Source organism: Mastigoproctus giganteus, chromosome 7, assembly GCF_048544385.1.
Source record: "Mastigoproctus giganteus isolate SK-2022 chromosome 7, ASM4854438v1, whole genome shotgun sequence".
NCBI classification, from domain to species: Eukaryota; Metazoa; Arthropoda; class Arachnida; order Uropygi; family Thelyphonidae; genus Mastigoproctus; species Mastigoproctus giganteus.
Genome location: NC_143581.1, coordinates 104,449,247 through 104,471,676, shown reverse-complemented (window position 1 = coordinate 104,471,676; position 22,430 = coordinate 104,449,247). Strand labels below are relative to the sequence as shown.

The 22,430-nt window shown below is 37.9% G+C and overlaps 1 protein-coding gene across 1 annotated transcript in view; it reads left to right on the top strand.

Annotated features, from left to right (window-relative positions):
- eIF3l (eukaryotic translation initiation factor 3 subunit l) overlaps window positions 1-22,430 on the top strand; it is a 425,669-nt gene that overhangs the window by 383,099 nt on the left and 20,140 nt on the right. The window contains exon 17 of the mRNA XM_090377051.1: window positions 11,392-11,484. Coding sequence (XP_090233177.1) covers window positions 11,392-11,484 — 93 coding nt within the window. The remainder of the gene's footprint in view (window positions 1-11,391; window positions 11,485-22,430) is intronic.

Genomic DNA, 22,430 nt, shown 5'->3' with positions numbered 1-22,430 from the left:
GCAGATGGCTCTCTGTCTTCTAACTTCTCCACTAATGCCGGTGTCCCCCAAGGTTCAGTTCTTTCCCCCACTCTTTTACTCTTGTATATCAATGACCTTCTTCCATTGACTGGAAATCCTATCCACAGTTTTGCTGATGATAGCACATTGCATTCCACTTTCCATTTTGAGAAATCTTGTCCTTCTCAATCAGCTTCAACTTCTCGAAAATCTGCTACCAATTCCTTAAATGCTGATCTTCGGGTAATTCTCCAGTGGGGTAAAGACAACTTAGTTGATTTCAGCCCTTCTAAAACTCAGTCTTGTCTTATATCTCGCAAAAAGAATTCTTCTGCTCCTATGCTTATGTTTAGTGACACTCCGATTTCTAGGCAAAATGATATATCTCTTTTGGGGATTACCCTGACTTCTAATCTCTCTTGGCACAAGCACATTACAAATATTGCTTCCTCTGTATCTAAAAAACTTGGTTTTTTCTTTCGCTCTCGGCGTTACGTTTCTTCCAAACAGCTGCTCACTCTGTATAAATCGCAAATCCGCCCTGCCATGGAATATTGTTCCCACATCTGGGGTGGTGCCCCCAAAACCTCTCTCAGGCTTCTTGATTCCATTCAGAAGAGGGCAGTTAGTTTAATTAATGATTCATCTCTAACAGAGTCTCTCCACTCGCTTTCTCATAGATGCACTGTTTCTGCTGCATGCCTCTTCTACAGACACTTCCATGAGCACTGTTCTTCTGAATTGGCTTCTATAATTCCCGCTCTCTCTTTCAAAACAGTCCGAACATGTGTCGCCATCAGCCAACATCCATTTACTGTCCAACTTCAAACCCACAGAACCAACTTTTCATGTTCCTCATTTATTCATTCAACTGCCATTTTCTGGAACAACCTTCCTTCATACGTATTTCCTAAAAATTACAATCTACAGAAGTTCAAGTCCAATGTCAACAAATATCTTCTTTCATCTTCTCAACCTCCAACCCAAGCACAGTACTAAGTACTATAGATTCTAATACCTCTCGTGTTTGGGGTTCACATAAAAAAAAAAAAAAAAAAAACATGGTGTACTTTTATTGCATAGCCAAGCAATTCCTTGTTGGCAGTTTGATTATGTACTGAAAATTGGTTTCTCTGTAGACCTTGATGTGGAAATGCACTGGGTATAAAAATTTGTAATCTTGAAAGTTTACTTTTGAAGTACTCTAAAAACATAACTCTTGATGAATTTCAAGGACTATTTTCATTGGATGAAGAAAATTAACAAACTCTTGGGTTTGAGTATGTAATAAATGTGTAATAAATTATAAATATAATAAATATGTGTAATAAATTGTAAATGTAATTATGAGTTTTAATATTTAATTGAATTTTTCTTTTATAGAAAGCATTAATTTATCGTTCTTTCTATTAATTAGTCTTTTTTACTCTAAGCACATGCTTTAATGCAAGATTTGGATTTTATAATCAGCATATAAGTCGATCTTAAAATGTTATGCAATTTTTAATGCTTCTAGGCTTGATTTATAAAACAGAATATGTTATTTGTGCTTGCCATGCTCAAAGTAAAAGGCTGTGAGTCAGAGGGCAACTGCTCCCCTCCCCCTCTCAGTTCTCCCCTGAGCCACAGCACACACTCTCATTAGCTTGAGCCTTTTCCTTTGCTGCTCTGGTCTGAGTCATGATTTCGATTCAATTTCAGTACAAAATTATAAACCTAAACTTGTATTCCATTATATAACTTCAGTATCAAATTATGTATTAATTATGTTGTTTGTAAAATCTAATTTAGTTAAATTGTACTTTTTAACTAAATACATATGATATGTATTTAGTTAAAAAGTACAATTAAATTTAACAAGATTAATAAATTTTGCTGATTAATTGATAATATTATATACTATACTATACTGTACTATACTATACTAAACTAAGCTAACGGGATGTAACGTATCGTATAACAGTGGTGGAAAGTTATGAATGGTAAATCTACAGACACTTAAGTATTAATTAACTTCCAAAATCTCACTGTTTTGTACAGAGTGACAGACCGCACAGCTGTTTGGATGAAAAGTAATGTCGAGAAAGAAAGAGAAAACCCAGTTTTTTAGATGCAGAGGAAACAATATTTGTAATGTGCTTATGCCAAGAAAGATTAGAAGTCAGGGTAATCCCCAATAGAGATACAGTCTGTCCTCGTATAGCACGATAGTTGCGTTCCTAGAAACCTTCGTGCTGCAATGCGAAATCGTGCAATATAAATAACAGGCCCTATGGGAAAAGTAGGGTTAGGTGCCGACCACCCAAGATTGAACACACATTTGGAACCAAAACATTACCAAACAATAAATAATCGGGTAATTTTAATCGTTATAAAATACTTAACGTATTTTATAACGATTAAAATACGTAATAAAAATATTATAACAAAGTATTTTTAGTATTTTTTAATACTAAAAAAGTATTTTTTACGAATAAAATACGTATTTCATTCGTAAAAAATTTATTATATTAAATAAAATAGTCGTAATAAAATACTTACATATTTTATAATACGTAAGTATAAATTATAATACGTAAGTCGTAATAAAATATTGCTAATGCTTTTGCTTCTATCGTAAGCAAACTTGCTTTTTGTTTGATTTTCTATCCAAACAGATGACAGCTGTTCCATCTCTTCCAATTCTTGTGTCTTAATCTAATGGATTTTAATTACACTGAGTTGTTCCTGCTATGAAAGTTGTTTTTATTTTCTCTGCATTCTTTGTAATTCTCGGCGTTGCCTAATTTAGTTCTATAGCACGTGCAATATCACATGGCCTTTCATTTCGCTCAAAGCGTTTCACAATTTCATATTTTTTCTCTATCGACAGAGGCGGACAGAAGCCTTACGGGGGAAACCACGGTGGGCCAGAGGCCAGTGTGAATTTGGCCATAAACCATAGTATGAGGCCACTATAAATTTTCCCGGTTAAGAATTTTTGATCCAGTCCGCCTCTGTTTATCGATATTGCTTTTTTTTTTTTTTTTTCTCTGAATCTGCAGTGTCTTAGCCAGAACGCTTCCTTTTCACACCTTTTAAGTATTTTACTAATTTTTAGGGAATAAAGCACAATTACAAAACGAGGAGGCACGCTTGATACACATAAACAAAGCTGCCCGCTTGTAGCAACTGAATAAACAACACCGTAAAGGCCGAGATACACTATTAACACCTCACATTTTACTAAAGCACATTTCTGGGGGTTACTACCATAAAACAATAAAAACAATTTACAGTTGCGTTTCTGCTAGTGGAATCTGTTATAAACTGGTAGTAAACTCCATCTAATTGCATTTGCGATTATACCGATAGCTGGAATTGTGTTGGTTTTTACGTTATTATGGTGAAATGTGTTTCCCCTTCACTGATATAACACACATAAATACATTTTCAGAATCTTCTTCATTCCTATTGTGTTGCGTTCAGTTGGGGTGATTCCACGTTCGACTGCCATTTCTTGTAAACACAAAGGCGAATCGTGCATAAGCGAATTCGGTTCGTGTTAAATAAGATAACGTTCCCCTATTTATAAATCGTGTATGATCGAATTCGTGTAATGTAAACACATGTTATACGAGGACCGACTGTATATGATCTTGCCTCCTTTTTGCGAGATATAAGACAGAACTGAGTTTTAGAACGATTAAAATCAACTAAGTTATCTTTTCCCCACTGGCGAATTTCCTGGAGATCATCATTTGAGGAATTGGTAGTGGATATTCGAGAGAGGTTGAGCTGTTTGAGCAGGACAAAGGTTTCTCAAACTGGAAGGTGAAATGTAATATGACATCATCAGCAAAACTGTGGATAGGATTTCCAGTCAATGGGAGAAGTTCATTAATATATAAGAGGAAAAGAATGGGAGAAAGAACCGAACCTTGGGGAACACCAGCATTAGTGGAGAAGTTAGAAAACAGCTATCTACCATCACCCGCAGTGAGCTGCAGAGAGAAAACTGTTGGCAAAAAACAGTTGGCAAACCATAAGATGGATGCATATTTACAAGACCTTTATGCCAAAAATGATCAAAAGCCTTTGAAATGTCAAGAGCAACTGCTTGGGTTGCACCAAACTTTTCCATTGAATTTGTCCACAGATGTGTGACGTAAGCCAGAATATCACCAGTGGATCGACACTGACAGAATCCATACTGAACCATACTGGTGATCTTTGATCAGATGGAAGGTTTCTAGATAGTTTGAGTTGGCAGTTAATTGATGTAATTGCAATGGGAGGATAATTGGGTGGGAGGGTGATTTGTCACCCTCCCACCCAATTTTTAGGAATTGGCTGGATAGGAACAAATTTCCAAGCAGAAGGAAAAGCACCTTTGAAATAAGAAAGTGAATAAAGATGACACAGAACAGGAGTAAGTTCAGGAGCACAGGTTTTGAGAACAAGTGGAGAAATACCATCAGGACCTGAAGCTTTCTTAGCATCAAGATTGATCAAAATCCTTCTGACATCTTTTTGATGGAAAACCACTGGAGGCATTGAATGGAGTATACAAGGAATAGTAGGAGGTGGTTTACCAAAATCATCACACGAGTTGGAAGAAAAGTAGGATGCTCTAGCAGGTCAACTTTGTCTTTGGCTGAAGTGGCAATAGAAATCATATGTATTCGACAGAGGTGGGCAAAAGTTGCAGTCAATAGCTTTGGCAAGAGACTAGAATGCTCAGCTGCTGTTTGGAGAAGAAGCAAGTTTTCTTCTCTTAGCCTCTTTGATATCTTGTTTGGACTGATTAATAACTGCTTTGTAATTGTTGCAAACTTTGGTGTAGGCAGAAAATGAAACTGAAGATTTGGAAACAAGCCAATTATGATATGCACTATTCTTCTCTTGAACAGCCTTAGCACATTTATTGGAAACCAGGTTCTAGATAAGGGATGAGATTTTAAGGTGGAGTGTGGAATAAAAAAGTTGACAGAAGTTTTGAAACAGTAATCCAACAAAAGAAAAGAAATCTCGTAGATAATCCTATTTTGCATTCTTGTAATGCCAAACAACATAAGGTTGGGAATGGCCACAAGAGAAAGGCTCCATTGGAGAAGAGACCATCACCAATTTGTGATCTGGGGTGCCTAGAGGACCATTTCCAGCACCCTCAAAAACATCAACTTACATGGCGAAATCCATCTGGCAAGGACTCAGCAATCCTGGACTACATTTTGATCAATGCCAAATTTCGCTCATCACTCATGGACGTTCGTGCCATGAGGGGACCTGATTGCGGATCTGATCACTACCTCATCCGGGCTAAGGTGCAGCTCAAATTACGGCATGCAAAAAGATCATCTTCGTCAGCCAAGCTGGACTGGAGGCAGCTAATGAATGCTGCCAACAAACAGGCATATCAGATCGCCCTATCCAACCGCTTCGAGATGCTGGCCGTGCCCGAGGATATAAATGAAGAAGAAAAGCAGATCTCTGATGCCATCCTGGAATGTGCCAAGCCCCTATGTGCACCTGCCTGACGTCGAACGCAACAATGGATATCAGACGAGTGCCTCGACCTCGTGGACAAACGGAAACAGGCAAAGTTGGTCGACTTTGAACGGTACCGGCAGCTAAACCGAGAAGTCCGACAAAGAATGACAGCAGAAAGAGAAGCATACTGGAACCAAGTGGCAGACGATCTTGAAGTGGCGGCATCCAAGAACGAGTACCGCACTCTCTACCGCACCCTCAGATGTCTGAGTGGAAAGACCAAATTGACTAGTGACAACATCAAGAATGCTGATGGGACCTTCGTGCGATCACCATCCGAACGCCTGCAACGGTGGAGTGAATTCTTCAAAGCTTTGTATAATCACGACCCACCTCAGGGACCGCCATCAACAGCACTCTCGATCGACCCCCCTGAGGTCTCCATGGTCGATGTTGAGCCTACAGTAGAAGAAGTGAAAGCAGCCATACAATCCCTAAAGAATGGCAGGGCACCAGGAGTGGACCAAGTCACCACAGAAGCGATCAAAGCCGGGGAAGATGTACTGCTTCGCCGACTACACTCGCTCCTCAAAACCATCTGGTGCACTGAACAAATTCCGTTAACATGGAGGAAAGCCATTATCGTACTGATCCACAAGAAAGGTGATAACCGGGACTGCAAGAACTACCGTGGCATCAGCCTCCTTTCCATCATCGGAAAGGTCTTTATGAAGATCATCCAGTCAAGACTGCAAAAACATCGCGAGCAAACCAGTCGAGAAGAACAGGCAGGATTTAGACCCGGGCGAGGATGCTGTGATCAAATCTTTGCCATTCGTCAGCTGATGGAGGAGAGGATCCGGTGTGGACAGCGAACCGTCATTGTTTTCATTGACTTTAAGTCTGCTTTCGACTGTGTCCACCGGCCTGCCTTATGGAAACTACTAGAGGTTGAACATGTACCTCGAAAAGTCATCACACTCCTCCAAACTGCATACAACGGTTTAACCAGCCAGGTGCGCATCCAGAACGATTTATCTGAGGAATTTACCATCCAAACTGGAGTCCGCCAAGGGGATGTAGCCTCCCCATTGCTTTTCAACATCTTGCCATTATGAGGCAAGCATTCAGAAACAGACAGGGCATACAATATGACAAGGATCACTATGTGACTGACCTGATGTTTGCTGATGATAGTGCTATCCTTGCCGGTAACGACGCTGAAGCCACGGACATCCTCTACGACATTGCCCGGCCATACGGTTTGAAGATCAATGCTGGTAAGACAAAGGCCCTGACAATAGATGGGTCGCAAGCCACCATCTATCTCGAAGGCGTCCAGATCGAGCAAGTGCAGGACTTTAAATACCTTGGGTCGCTGGTCCAGGAGAAGAAAGTTGCATCCACCATGGAAATCCACAGCAGAATTGGACAGGCAACCACTGCGTTCGCCTCGCTCAAATGGTGTCTATGGAAGAGGACCAACATTTCCACAAAGACTAAAATCCGACTCTTCTGCACTTTGATCCTGCCCGCATCACTAATGATACCATCCGCGCCAGATGCCAACAGCAACCCACCATTGCCGACCAAATCCAGAAGCGAAGGCTTAGATGGTTTGGCCACGTATGTAGAATGGGCACGAACAGAATACCATCCACACTCCTTTGGAGACAACGACCCACCCAATGGAGCATCCAACGGACCGCGCCTAGGAAAATGTGGGCCAAGCAAGTGGAAAATGACTTGAAGCATTAGCATTAGCATTAGTAGAGGCATTTGATGCAAGAAAGCAAGCTTATGCAGCATCAGCCAAAAAAAAAAAAAAAAAACCCACTTCCACTTCACCCCTCTGTTCGTTCAAAATACCTGTCCAGCTGAGCCTTAAACTTATTTAGGCTATCAACCTCCACCACAAGGGATGGAAGTCTGTTCCACCAACCAACCACCCGCTGGCTAAAGGCAAATTTCCACACGTCTATCCTACATCTGTCTTTCCTCAATTTGAATTTATGCCCTCTCGGGTGATTTTTCTGAGCTAGAGGAAGAATCCCATCAGCATTGAGCATGCTTTGAAGAGCCGACGTCTCGGCCTTAACCAGGCCAGGACTGATGCCATGGATCGTAAGGTATGGAAGAACATCACAGAGCAAGTCCGAAACCCTGCGGCACCTACAGCAGCATACTGGTTGCGTGGTCAACCGCCTCCCCCAGCTGCCAGCTAAGGACCAAAGAAGAAGAAGAAGAGGACCACTTACCTTGACCTTATACTTGGAACGGTTGTCTGTGAGAAAAATATCAAGCATGTTTGCTGTGTGGTTAGTATTGTCCGGCATTCTCATAGGAAAATGAACAATCTGTGCAAGGTCATTAGTAATTGCAGAAGCCTCAGAATCTCAACCAGCTGGGTCTGTGTGACTAGAAAATGGAAGCCTGCTAGAGTTGTGAACATTAAAATCACCAAGGAGAATTACCTCACTGTTAGGAAAGTTGAACTGGAGGAAGTCAGAGAGTTCTAAGTGATTAATGGAGTTTGCAGAATGATAGAGGCAACAGATGAATTTGAAAGAATGTGATAGGTAGATTTTAAGCAAGATAAGATGGAAAAGAGGAGATTCCAGATGGCAGGGAATATTAGAATGGACATATGCACAAGTACCATCTTTGAAGCAAAAGGAATCATACCGGGAATATTTTCGACAAGTGAGATGAGCAGCGGTTGAATCAGCTGATATCTGGGATTCTGTCAGGAAAAGTACATGAGGTTTGGCAGACTTTAAATAAACGAGGAAGTTTTATAGCAGCCATTAAATTTCATGCTTAAAATTCACCCTGATGAAGCTTGGCATTGATCATTAACTACTGTACCAATCTTGATATCATCCACAAATTTTGACATCACACCCTCTATCCCTTTGTCAATGTCATGTAAGAAAATCAAAAACAAAAGTGGTCCTAGTACTGGTACTTGGGGGAATCCTTCCCGACTCTTTTTATGTCAGCCCAATCTGAAGAATAACCAGTAATCACAAACCGCTGCCTCCTGCCGTACAGCCATCATGCAGTCCATCTAAGGATTTTCCATGCAATTCCATCATGATCCAGCTTATACTGTAATCCTCTTGTATAGGATTTAGTCAAATGTTTTGCTGAAATATAGGAGTAAGCAATGTTGAAATTATTTTCTTAAATCCTGCTCATGAGTGACTCTGTCAAAGTAGCTAACCCAGTTGGTTACACATGATTTTCCCTTTACAAAACTATGCCGTGTTTCCTTCAGAATACCATTTCAATCTAAATCATCCTGTAATGCTCTCCATGATTTTCCTTACCAGAGAAGCCAGATCAGACTGACCAGTCAGTAGTTCCCCACTTCACTCCTAGAGTCACCTTTATACAGTGGTGATGCATTGGCACTTCTCCAATCCAAGAGAATAACTCCCTAGTCTAGTGAAGACCTCATAATTAACTTTAATGATTCAAAACACTCTTGCCACCTCCCCGAGAATTAGTGAGTTTATGCCATTAACTCCAGGAACTTTACTTGCCTTTAGACCTGAAAGTTTTTCTAATAAATAATCATCTGGAACTTTAATATCACTGCTTTCGTGCTTTCTAGCTTCACTCACAAAGTTTCTCCTAAACATGAGGGTATTTCTTCAGCAAATATTGGTGCAAAGTACATGTTCAATTCACCTGCAACATCAGCTGGAGTTTCTATAAGTTTCCCACATCCATTATGCAGGCATCTGATTTCTTCTTTTTTTCATAGTATTTATGTACAAGATACACTCTTTGCTCTCTTAGCCAGTGATTTCTTCCTTGCCAGGTTAACCTTTTCTGTGGTATTGTTATAGATCAATTTGTAGGTGTTATAGGCTTCATTACTTTATTTCTCTGTGAATTTTCCCATGTCTTCTTTTTTGCTCTGTTAAACTGGCTAATTCATTATTCATCCATCTCAGAATCATCCTCCTTGTACTATAATCTGTTAATGATATAACACTTTCAAGGCTTCTGTGGCCATTGCTTTGATGCTATACCATAATTCTAATATATTTGCATTGTCTCTTCAATTGATAGAAGCCATATAGCACTTTATAACGTGTCTTAATCTCCTTTCTTGAAATTGAAACCCATTCCTTTGCCTTCAATAATTGATACCTCTCACCCTCCCTCCCCATGATCCAACTTAGAAATTCATGATAATTACTAGCTAATGGTTTCTACACTGCCAGCCCATTAATGTCATCACAGGGCTGATTATCTGGTTGGTTTAAAAATTTTGTTCCCCATGGTGAGTTTCTCTCACACTTGCTCCAGTTATTTAGGAGCAAGTTGTAATTACTCATTAAACATTCACACTTGCTTTCCCATTGCATTTGCATATAAAGTCTCTCATCATTATTTTAACCTTCTTATTTGTAGTATACCACAACTCTCATTATACTTTTGCTTCCAGCTAACTCACACTTTATTCAGGTGACACTCAAGTCAAGTGGACCAAATTTTGGTGAAGTCTGGTTGGTCTGTGACAGCCAAATCCTCTGCTTGCATCTTCACGATGGTGGGACCATTAGTAATCCTGGGTATAACCCCCAGGTGCAAGTCCTGAAATACAGCACCTAGCACACTGGAAGTGACCACTCAGTTCAAAAACCAACATAAGCAGGGTTCGAGGTGTGCACCCACACATACAGAAGAATGCCACCCCTTTGTGTTTGCAGGCAATACTAGGTGATAGATGACTCATCAACCAGTGCTGTACCACCATTGGCTTATCTGAGACTTGAAGTGGTGAAACCCATTATGAAAGAGATTGAGGGGGCGGTTGCTGGAGTTCTCTTTGTCTCACGACTGCTCAGTATCTACTGCTTACCTTTTTTATAGATACTTTTGAGTTGGCATCTGTAATTTGACCACTCTCTTCCAAACTAGTCTGAACACATGCTGAAACCAGTCAACATTCACCACTCAATTCCAAGCTCACGGAGCACTTTTCTCTTTTTCTTTATTGTTTATCCCTTCTGCTTCTCTTCTTTGGAATAAACTTCCTTCATATATATATTTTTTTTTTTTCTGAAAATTATAATCTGTAGAAATTAGAGTCCAGTTTCAACAGCTGTCTTCTGTCTGCTCAGCTTCAACCACACTTAGGGCTATAGGTTCCACAGATTACAATGAAATGGCATTTTGGGTTTCAAATGACCATAACAAAAAAAAAAAAAAAAATTTACTCCTTATGACTTCTGTGTCTTTCCTAAGTTAGAAAAACACCAAAAAGAAGGGGAGGAAGAAAAGATAGTTCAGCATAAAGGAAATTAAGTTGAATGTCAGGTGTTTTTCGATAATAGCAGCATTAATTGCTCCTCGACTTATGAATGGGGTTTCGTTCCAAGAACCACTTCATAAGTCAGACATAAGCCCGTTTTTTATGTACATAACTTATTTATTATATTTTTTTTGTTTGTTTATTTATTTATTGAACTATTTTTTCTTTTTATTTAAATTTTTGTTTTATTAGTTTTATATTTTATTAGTTTAGTTTTTACAAATCTCTAAATTCCATTTCTTTACAGCACATATAATTTTAAAACACCCATCATATAGAAGTGCCAGAAGTCACCTTGATAAGAATTAATATACCCGAATTCATGTTTTGTCTCAATCTATTTCTATGTCCATAGATAGATGGGTTTTCGAATGCGGATACGTAGAATTAACTGTTAGAAAATATGCACATAACTCACAATTGATGATTTCGAGTAAATATATCTTTATTATAAAATTATTGTCTGTACTATGGGAGTTACACAATTCATTTCCCATTTTTATTACTAACAATCCCTATACAATAATTTATTGGATATATAATTATATGTCCAATGTTGGAAATTTAATTAAAGTGTGTTATTTTAGCATAAAATGAAGAACATGGTATGGACTAGAGGTACCAGTGGATTAGAAGGAGAATTTCAGTCTGGTTCAGAAGTGGACTTTTTTATTGATAAGGTATTGTGGCTGAATTAATTTTTTTTCCTCTTTTTAAAATAGATTAATTTATTTTAACCTTTATTTACTACCTCAAAAATTAAATGCCTGTACAGCATATGCAAATTTTTAAATTAAAATTATAACTGATAAAGTAATACGAATAATATGATTAGTGTACTCTGCTTACCTATTTTTAATATATTAATTTATTTATTTATTTTTATTATATATTTTTTTTTTAATTTATTTATTTTTAATATATTAATAGATCGTTTAACTGTTACTCTATTGGCTTCATTTGGGAGAAAAAGGGGGTTAATACATAAAAACCTTTAACTTTCTAAGATAGAAATGGAACTTAGAGTATACAGCGCATTTCATTTAACATATTCACTGCCACCTAAATGTGAGAGAAATCATTTAATATGTCATAATTTTTGAATGTTGAAAAAAAAATCAACATTCCAAGATGCCCAGTGCTTCGAAAATTTGTACGTAATGTTTGTAAAGTTTGGAATTCTTTGCTAAAAGCGAACACTTACTTTTGTACTGAGCTGTAAATCATAACAAATCTTAAAATTTTATAAAAAATTTATCTATGTACTTAAACTAACATCAGTGCAAGCAAAAAATAAATAAATAAAACTGTATGCCAAGTCTATAAATGAATGCCAAGCATTACTAAAAGCATTCAATCGGTGTGTCATTAATAAGTTCTTAAAATTTCCTTTGAAATTTGCCCTTATGTTTATGGAACACTGCTCAGGTAAAGTTTGAACACAGTTGTGTGTTACAGTGCATCACTCCGGCCATTTTATGCATATATGCATTGAGGCAGTAAATGTGTTAAAAGGAGGCATCATGGTCTATTTTCACATATTTTTAGGTTTAGGCTGTTTGTTTACTAGTTTGGGGTTTTTTTTTTTTTTTTTTTTAAGTGAAACATACTTGGGGCACCTCAGCTGAGTAAATCTGATCAGCCACAAAAAAAATGCAAACCAGAAGTGACATCGTTTACAGTTACACCAGAGGCAAATTATTGTAACTTGTATTTGCAACCATACTTCCTGTAGCTACCATTTGATTGTAGCCATTCAAATGGCTACAATCAAATGGGTGATTAGGCTATTGGCTTGGATTTTGCTAATCTTTTCCAAGCCAAGGATGTTTCACATAAAACCATGTACCACGCATGCTCAGCACATGCACTGTTTTTTATGTTAAAATTGGTATTAAAATTTGATTATTACCATTTAGATTCTGCAGTATTCTAAATTTAAATACTGCCTAATCAACGTGCATTATAGCCTTAGTAGCTAATGCGCCAATAAAACCAAACCAAAAAAGCCTAATCAACCACTTCACCCCCACCACCCATCCACAAGGAAAGTTTCCTGTTTTCAGTGAAGTCAAAAGTTTTTCTGTTGCCTACACTAAAGACTAGACTTGAAATATATATAAACAATTTCTATAATTTTATTTGTTTTTGTATTTCTAGTTTCTTGGATTTGTAATACTGAAGACAAGTGTTAACTCATGTTTTGTTTACTTATATTGCTTTCTATTTTGTATTATTATCATTATTATTGTATATTGTGTTATTATTCACTGTTCTGTGCAACAAAATTATAAGCTGATATCTAATAATACCAAAGAAAGGCTGATTATGGGAAATCACTGGCTAAGAAAGCAAAGGATGGGAACAAGTGTTACACACACTTATGTGAATATAAAGTAGAAAATAACAAATCAGATTGGACCCTATGAAGTGGATGTGGGGAAAATCTTAGATAACCCAACCAATGTTGCTGATGAATGGGTACTTAGCATCAGTCTTCACAAAGAATTATAAGGACCCTTCGTAGCAAGGAGAAACTGTGCCAGTGAAGCTGAGCAGAATGAAATTGGCTGCATTTTAATTGTAGAAGATCATTTGTTATGAAAACATTTGAGTCTAAATGTAACTAAAGCCCCTTGTTTTGATGAAGTATATACCAAGTAATTTTGTGGGAGGCAGCAACAGAGTGCATAAATCATTAAGATGATGGCATCGTTAGACTTAGGGGAGGGATCCTTTGAACCATCTCCATCTTACTGTCATAATATAGTTGATGTCAAAGAGTTGGTGTGATTTTTCAACAGATATTTGCAAACAAATAAGCATAAAGACATCATTCAGTGGATAGACTGAAATGCATAAATAGATGTTGAATTTCATGCTGATAATGATATCACATGTGCTGAATGTTTGTTTCTTTTGTCATAGAGCATAATCTTCCTGTGAGTTGTGGAGATTGTGCAAGCATGTGGGAAGCATATGGCAAGAAAAACAAATGTAGTTGTGTATAAACATAAACAAAAACAACAGGCACTGTTAGTGAAATTAGACAGATAAGAAAAGAAGAGGTAGTGATGGCTCTGAAAAATGGACCTTTTTGAATGCTACAAATGGTAGTAATCAGTGATTCCCAGCTCTATTCCATTGTGTGGTCACCCTTTGTAATTAATAAAATAATTAAATAAAAATTGTCAAATTGAAAGCAGCTTGATCTCAGTGCCACTGTTTGAAGGTGCCTCTACAGGGTATGTCTTCTGAACAACTTGAAAGCATCTGGGATTCCTCCATAAAACTGTCTGGCACTTAGTGTTGATAACATGCCTTTTATGGTACTCCTAAAAATGGGAGTGGCTAGGTTATTAAAAAAAGAGATTGAGCACAACTACAAGTGATCGCTAGTGAGTGCCATTGACTCAAATCTAAATCCAGTTCATAATCCAAAAAAAGTGTAATTATACTTTATCTATACAGTATCTACACTTTGCGCTGCAGTGTTGCCATAGTTTGGTTGGGACCATCACACATAATAAATAAAGATGATAATAATAATAAATAATAAAATAAAAAATCCAAAAGAAGCTCTGTAAGAAGACAAACTAATGAACTCTGCAAGAAAAAGAACTTCTGAACTCTGCAAGAAAAAGAACTTCTGAATCTTAAACTGCTGATGAAAGCAATTCTAAACAGGCTCAGAAAGCTGATATTCTAGGAATATTAGCCTCTCTAATGCAGAGAGGATAATATTCCTATTATCCTATTCCCATAGCTCTTCAATCCATTATAGCTTTCGTCAGTGTGCTCAGGCCATTAGGTCCCAGATGTGATGTGCGTGTTATGTGGACATTTATTTTACAAACATTTTCCAAATCTTGCATTTTGGAAATTGATTACCACAGCAGACTAAACCAGAACAATGATTCTGACTTAGCCATATGCATTTCTTCTACCAGTCATGGAGCATCTAAAATAAGAAAATATTTTGTTCTTTTGCTCAATGAGGAAGTACTTTATGCCTGCATCTGGCTATATGATGCACAAGCCTACTTAAAAATGATGTTCTTATAAATGCTGAGGAGGCACAAATTTGATCAATTGTCAGTACATCATTTTCATGCGTCAGATCTTTTGTAGACCAACCTCTAGTACTTGGTGTCCTTAAGGAAAAAGAAAGAGATGAAGCAATAGATGTTTTGTAGGTTCAGTTCTGTCAGTATGAGTCCTTAGTTGAAGAACTGACAAATGCACAAGGAAGTTTTAAATATAACAAATTATCACAAGTTTACAATTCTGTATAGCAGTGCTGAGTATGAAAGAATATTTTGCTAGGTTAGTAAACCAAAAACTGAATTCAGATCTCTTTATGGTGAAGTCTTAAAAAATGCTCCTGACAGCTAAGTCTAGACTGCAGGGCCATTTTTATGAACAATTGTTTGACTCGGGATTTCTGTAGAAAGCCAAGTCTGCAGCAGACTTCTTTCTTGAAGCAATCAAAATCATTTGATGTTTGATAGAATATTAGATATTAACTGATTTTTATTTTGAATTGGGTTCTCTGTAGTACATGTTCTGTTTTAATAAAAATTAAATAAATGGAATTAAAGTTTGAAAGTCAAAAGTTAAGTAGCATTCCTTTATGATGATATGAATGGTCTTCATCAATGGTCAGTAGAAGCTTTGTTTTTATGCTGAAAAATGCAAGGTTTTGCAAACAATGAGGTACAGCAACTGGAAAAAATTTAAAATAATAGAGGAAAAGAGAAATAGAAATTTGGGGGTTATGATCCAAGCATACATAAAGTTGCCTGTGCAGTGCAAACAGGTTTGCAGGAAGGCCTGTGGTATCCTTTAATGAAATCATAATCCCATTGTATAAGACAGTTATGGAACCTCACTCGGAATACCATATCCTGATAATGGAGATCACACCTAAAAAAAGTGCTGCTCAAAAAAAAATGTTCACAGATTTGGTGACATGCCTTGTGAAATTGACGGAGCAGCACCCATACTATGAAGTACAGAGCTGGTTACTAGACACCATAATGAGAACTTGCTCTAGGTCTAGAAAGCTCTGCAACAGAATTGTAAAATGAAAAAAATTAATGCCATGAATTCAAATCAGAGGGGATTTGGATTCATGGGCCCTACACTAGATTGTAGGAAGTTTTCTCTTAACTAATTCACTGGAATAAGTGGCCCTGGAAGCCAAGCAATTTCATGGCCAAGTGATCTGAATGCATCTAAATGATCTTGAAAATGGTTTCCTAGAAATGGTCTCCTTTTATAGGCCTAATGACTCTGATGAGTATAATAAGATATTGTACAGGGAAATAGAGTGGGCCAGTAAATCAGAGAGTCTTATAATGGGGGACTTTAATTTCCCAGATATTGACTGGAATTTGTGGGTTGGTCACTCGCACACTAGCAAGGCTTTTGTGGATTTATTGGATGATTGTTTTCTACATCAGCATGTTCGTGAGGCAACAAGAGGGAGCAATACTCTTGATCTGATTATCAGTAGTGATTCTTCATGCATTAAGAACCTGCAGATAAATGAACCACTAGGTGGCAGTGATCACAGTGTGTTGAAGTGGGATTTACTCAAGGAGGTAACTACCATCAGAGGTAAAGGGAAGGGTTTTTGTTTTTGTAAAGGCGACTATGATGGTCTGAGACAGATATTTAAATTCTATACAGTGGGACCAACTGATGATGTTACCAACAGCAAACTCAAAATGGGAAGCATTCAAGGAACTAATCTTGGAGGCTACCAGGCTTTACATACCAACTAAGAAATATTGTTCAAGGTTTAGGCCTAAATGGTTGTCAGATGAACTAATGAGACATGTGGCAGAGAAGAAAAATGCATGGGATACATACAAATTAATGGGTGACATGGAAGCCTATGATAGATATAAGTTGGTCTGTAACCAAGTCACAAAGGAGATTAGGCAGGCAAAGGCAGACTATGAAAAATCCTTGGCAAAGGATGCAAAGAAAAACAGAAAAGAGTTCTTTACATACTTGAACTCGAAAAGGAAAGGGATGAATGAGATTGGTCCACTGGATATTGATGGTTCAACAGTTGAGGATCCTGCTCAGGTGGCAAACAATCTAAACGAGTATTTTGCATCTACATTCACGCATGAGGAGTTATTCAGGAAGGAGAATGATGTAGGTAAAGTAAACATTGGCAGTGAGCTGGATGATTTTGTAATAACTGAGAGGAAAGTGGAGGAGAGATTGTTGAGGATAAACATAAAAAAGGCACCTGGGGTGGATGGGATCTATCCAGTTATATTAAAGGAGGCAGCAAAGGAAGTAAGCAAACCCTTAGCCATAATTATGAGAGCTTCCTTGGACTCAGGGGAGGTACCTATGGACTGGAGATGTGCAAATGTGACCCCAATTCACAAAGGAGGTTCAAAGGCTGACACAAGTAATTATAGACCTGTTAGTTTAACTTCTGTTCCAGGTAAATTAATGGAGGCACTGGTTAAAGAAGCACTGCAGGATCATCTAGACAAGAATTCAGTTATAGCTCAGACGCAGCATGGTTTTGTTAAGGGCAGGTCTTGCCTGACCAATTTGATTGGATACTATGATGTAGTCACAAAAGAACTGGATGCAGGGAATAACTTTGATATTATATATTTGGATCTTAGAAAGGCTTTTGATACTGTTGCACATGGAAGACTGCTGCACAAATTGGAGCAGTGTGGTATTGGAGGCAAATTGCTGCTATGGATAAGGGGATGGTTGAGTGGCAGAAGACAGAGAGTGGTAATCAATGGACACTGCTCAACGTGGACTAATGTTATTAGTGGAGTTCCTCAAGGTTCAGTGTTGGGTCCGTTGTTGTTTTCGGTGTTTATGAATGATATTGATGATGGGATATCAAGTTTAATGTCCAAGTTTGCAGATGATACAAAGGTTGGCAGGGTCGTTAAGGACAATACTGATGCTATGCTGCTGCAACAGCATCTGGAAAGGTTGAACAGATGGGCTGAGAGGTGGCAAATGAGGTTTAACATCGACAAATGTAAAGTGCTGCATATGGGAAACAGTAACCCCAGAGCAACGTATCAACTCTGCGGTACTACACTGACAGTGGTGGAGAATGAAAAGGACCTGGGGGTAATTGTGCAGGCAGATATGAAGTTCTCTGAGCAGTGCAGACAAGCTGCAAGAGTAGCTCATGGTGTCTTGTCAATGATATACAGGAATTTTTCTAGCAGGGATAAGGAGGTGATTATTCCCTTGTATAAGGCAATGGTAAGGCCACATCTTGAGTACTGTATACAGGTCTGGAGGCCTCATTTCAAGAAGGATGTAGAGCTGCTGGAACGGGTACAGAGAAGGGCAACAAGATTAGTAAATGGAACAAAGGGTTGCTCTTACGAAGAAAGGCTTAAGTTTTGCAAATTACAGAGTCTGGAGACTAGGCACTGGCGAGGTGATCTGATAGAGGTGTATAAGGCTTTGAATGGTTTGAGCATGCTCAATGCCAATGGGATTCTTCATCTTTCTCAGAATAATCACCTCAGAGGGCATAAATTCAAATTGAAGAAGGACGGATGTCGGATAGATGTGCGGAAATTTGCCTTTGGCCAGCGGGTGGTTGGTTGGTGGAACCGACTTCCATCACTTGTTGTTGAAGTTGATAGCCTAAACAAATTTAAAGCTCAACTGGACAAGTATTTCGAACGAACGGAGGGGTGAAATGGGAGTGGGGTTTTTTTTTTTTTTTTTTGGCTCATGCTGAATAAGCTTGCTTTCTTGCATCATATGCCTCTGCTAATGCTAATGCTAAAGGAATTGCCCTTCTTTTTAGTTAAAAGTTCATTCATTTAAGTTATAAAGTTTAGCAAACTTTAGGCTTGCAAGAAATAAGCCAAGTTAGCAAATAAAGGTTGCTCCCCCCCCCCCCCCTTTTTTTTTCACTAATCCAATTAACCTAACTAACACAGCTTGGCCACTTGTGGCATTACTCCCACCTCCTCACTTCAGGGCCAGTAACCTGAGTAGAAAACACAACTGTAATGCTGCTACAAGGGGTGTAAAATGGAATTCATAACTTCTCCACCAGTAGAGCCAGCATGCTCTAATCTATGACAAAGACCCCGACACTGATACTTCTCAACCAGAAAGTACAGGCAGTTACTACTTTAAGAGTTCTCGGGTTCTTTTTTTTTTTTTCAAATATCAAATATCCACAGAATCGAAAATATGAACATTAATTCCAATAAATAAACGCTAAACATCTGTAAATACAGCATTTCAAACCACGCACGTCACTATACAGTACATTACTACTACATGTGTGTTTATTTGTTCAGGTAGAGGTAAGGAGGGAGGTCCAACTCTTAAAGAATTTTGGAAAGAATTCCATATTTTGGATGTAATCAAAATAATAAAACATGCATGTGACAAAATTACAGAGAAGAACATGTTTTGAATAAACTCTCATCAGTTTATTGATAATTTTAAGAACCAGCAGAGATTGTACAAAATGAAACAGAGGTGGTCGTTAATATTGGTAACCAATTGCAGTTTGAGGTTTCTACAACTGACGTCACTGATCTGCTTCAAACACACAATGGAGAGTCACAAATGAAGACCTCCTTAAAATGGCAAATTGTGAAGAAGCTGAGGAAAAAGAAGATTTAACAACTGAAACTCTTGTTCTTTCCTTCACTCTCAAGAGGCTGGAGGAAGCTTTTCAACACAGAAAAAGCAATTGAGATTTTCGAGTCACAAGATTCAAATTTTGATCATACTAGAAAAGCTGCTACAGATTTAAAAAATGCTTATGCTCACTGTCGTGAAATTTATAAAGAAAAGAGAAGACTCTTGAAAACACACGACTCTTGAAGCATTTCCGAAGAAGAAAACAACTCCTTGTGCTTCCGACAAACCAAGTGCTGAGCCAACAATGAGTGAAGAACCATCAACAAGTGTGCATTTAGGCGATGATGATGAATAAACATTCTTTAACATTTATATGATATAAATAATTTCTTTATTATTATAATTTGCTTGATTTTAAAGGCGGTGTTTTGGTTTCTTTGGATAAATAAACCATTGTTTAAGCATAAACTATTTTGTTACTATTTAACAAACTATTTAGCATAAACTATTTAACATTACTATGGTCAAATTTCACTGTTAAGAATGTAACCCCTGTTTTTAACATTGCGTCTAGGAGAAATAAATTCCCGCTTTATGAGCACATGCTAGGAACGAATTAACTTGTAAAGTTGGAACTAACTGTACTTAATTTTCTAAGAACACAACCTTTCTAAGCCTTCATTATACCTCATACAGAAAATTATCAGAGCAATTGCAGGTTCTCCCAAAAAACAAGGTGGGGGGACTGGTTAAAAGACTTCAGTCAGGATATCTTCTGATAGAGACTTCTAAGGCAGTCATTACAGTTATTAAACAAACTAGACTCCAAGTTACAGCCACTCCTCGCATTATCCTAAACACCTTCGAGGGAATTATAATAGAATGGGATTTATTAACTGTCTCAGTGGAAAAAACAGTTCAAGAACTTAGACACCATCAAGTTTTAATGCTGTCATAATACTCTAAAATATATTTTATGTAGTAAAGATGGTAACCTCATTCCTATATAGAGCATCTTTCTTGCTTTTAACACCCCTGTTCAACTCCAGACAGCTAAAGCAATGTATTTGTTGCATCTACCCATATATATCAAACCTCTCAGGTGTTAAAAATATGACATTCACAGGCATCATATTTAGGTTATGCAATTTGCCCTCACTGTGGATCCAAAGCGCATAACCAGAGTGTATTGCTGGTTATATGACCTTCTCCAAGACATGTGAATTATGGAAACTGGGTAAAAAAAAAATCCAGAAATACAAATGTGAAAACAAAGTAACATATCCTGTTAAGTGTGCCTGCACATTTCATATGCAAATATCGTAAAAGCCAGAACAGTTCTAGCTAAACAGATATCACAGTTTCTAAAAATATCTCTGTTGCTACCTGAAGCTGATTAATACCCTTCCACCAAGACAGTCATCTCTTCAGACACCATGATAAATGTAGCACCTGATAACCATTCAACTTTGTAAGACCTACTAAGAACAATGCATGTTGTCACGAGTGGCAAGAAACAACTGCATACCACTCAGTGCTAATTACAGGATCTTGTAACTATCCATTTACCAATAAGTGTTGCCTGCTCTCTGAACCTCCCAGGATGCTTTTCCTCTATCCGAGTATGGGGTGATAAGTGGTGATTATCTACACAACAGTGATCGGCGCCTCCACACGCTTCTTGATTAGACCAGGGTTCGAGCCAGTGACCACCAAATGCGGAGGATGCGGAAAGGTTGGGAAATGACCACCGCATATCCCCGGAGCAATATGGCCTTATTTGCTAATGCTCCTAAAAACCATATAACAACAACAGTGATCGTTTCCCCTGTTATCAGTAAAATCCAAACCCCATTAACCTCTCACCCTGCATGTCACATTACCTGGAACTTTCCTAAAGCAGATTGGAGTAATTAAACAATCTTATCAATTTCAGTGATCAACTGATTTGGTTCCCCCACTGCAGTGCCTACAGGCACCATGGTGCCTGCCAAGGATTTTTTTTTTTTTTTTTAGGTGCCTGCAGGAAAATGCAGTGATGAATAACAAAGGTCATAGTATAAGTAGGCAATGTATATAAGATTATAAACTCGCAGAGCACATCAATGCTATTCACATGCTAAGGCATATCAAAGTATTTGTAGAGAATGGTTTACTTCCTGGTGGGATGCTAGTATCACATAACGTACACTATGCAGCTAGTGAGGGATACTGTTTATCAGTCTTTACTAATAAACTTGCGAGAACATAGCATGACCTTGTGTGTGTGGAATGTGGACTGCACTACCATATGGTGATGCTGTTGTTTTCCTTTGCACTTCATGGTTTATATCTGGGATTCATCTCTGCACTAATTGCACTACTTTTTCCCTAAATTGAGTGGTTGGGAACTACTACTATACATCACTAAGCAAATATTAGCAGCTGCTATTGTGTAGTGATATCAAAATCACAGATAGAAAATGAGACTGATTCCTTGCCAAATTGAAGATGAAACCATGGAATCAATTCTGCAAATGTCCTACTGAATTTAACGATCAATTACAAGAAACCCAAAGCTGAAGTGCGAAAAGTTACTATGAAGGTAAAACAACAGTTTGGAAAAAATTTCTTTCTGCCATTATCAAAAGCATAGAGGCTAATCTAGAAACAAATACAGGCTTTAAATGTCAAAAATCAGTGAACCCCCCCCCCCCACCCAAAGAGTGCTTCAGTGGAGAAGTATTAATCTTAACTGCTGAAATAGCCAAAGCCCTAACCAATTCTTGCCTGAAATATCAACTCCTACTGCATGACTCATTTTCAGAATATTAAACTCATGATGAATGGCACAAGATCAGTTTTGCTACTACCACATCTTATCTGTATAACAAACCTTTTACAATAGTTGAACTCTGAATGTTCATTGTACAGCTCCTCTAACAAAGTTGCAGGGTCAGATGGAATCTGTTACATTATCATAGCTGCCAAGACTCACTGGGTGGCAGTGATCACCGTG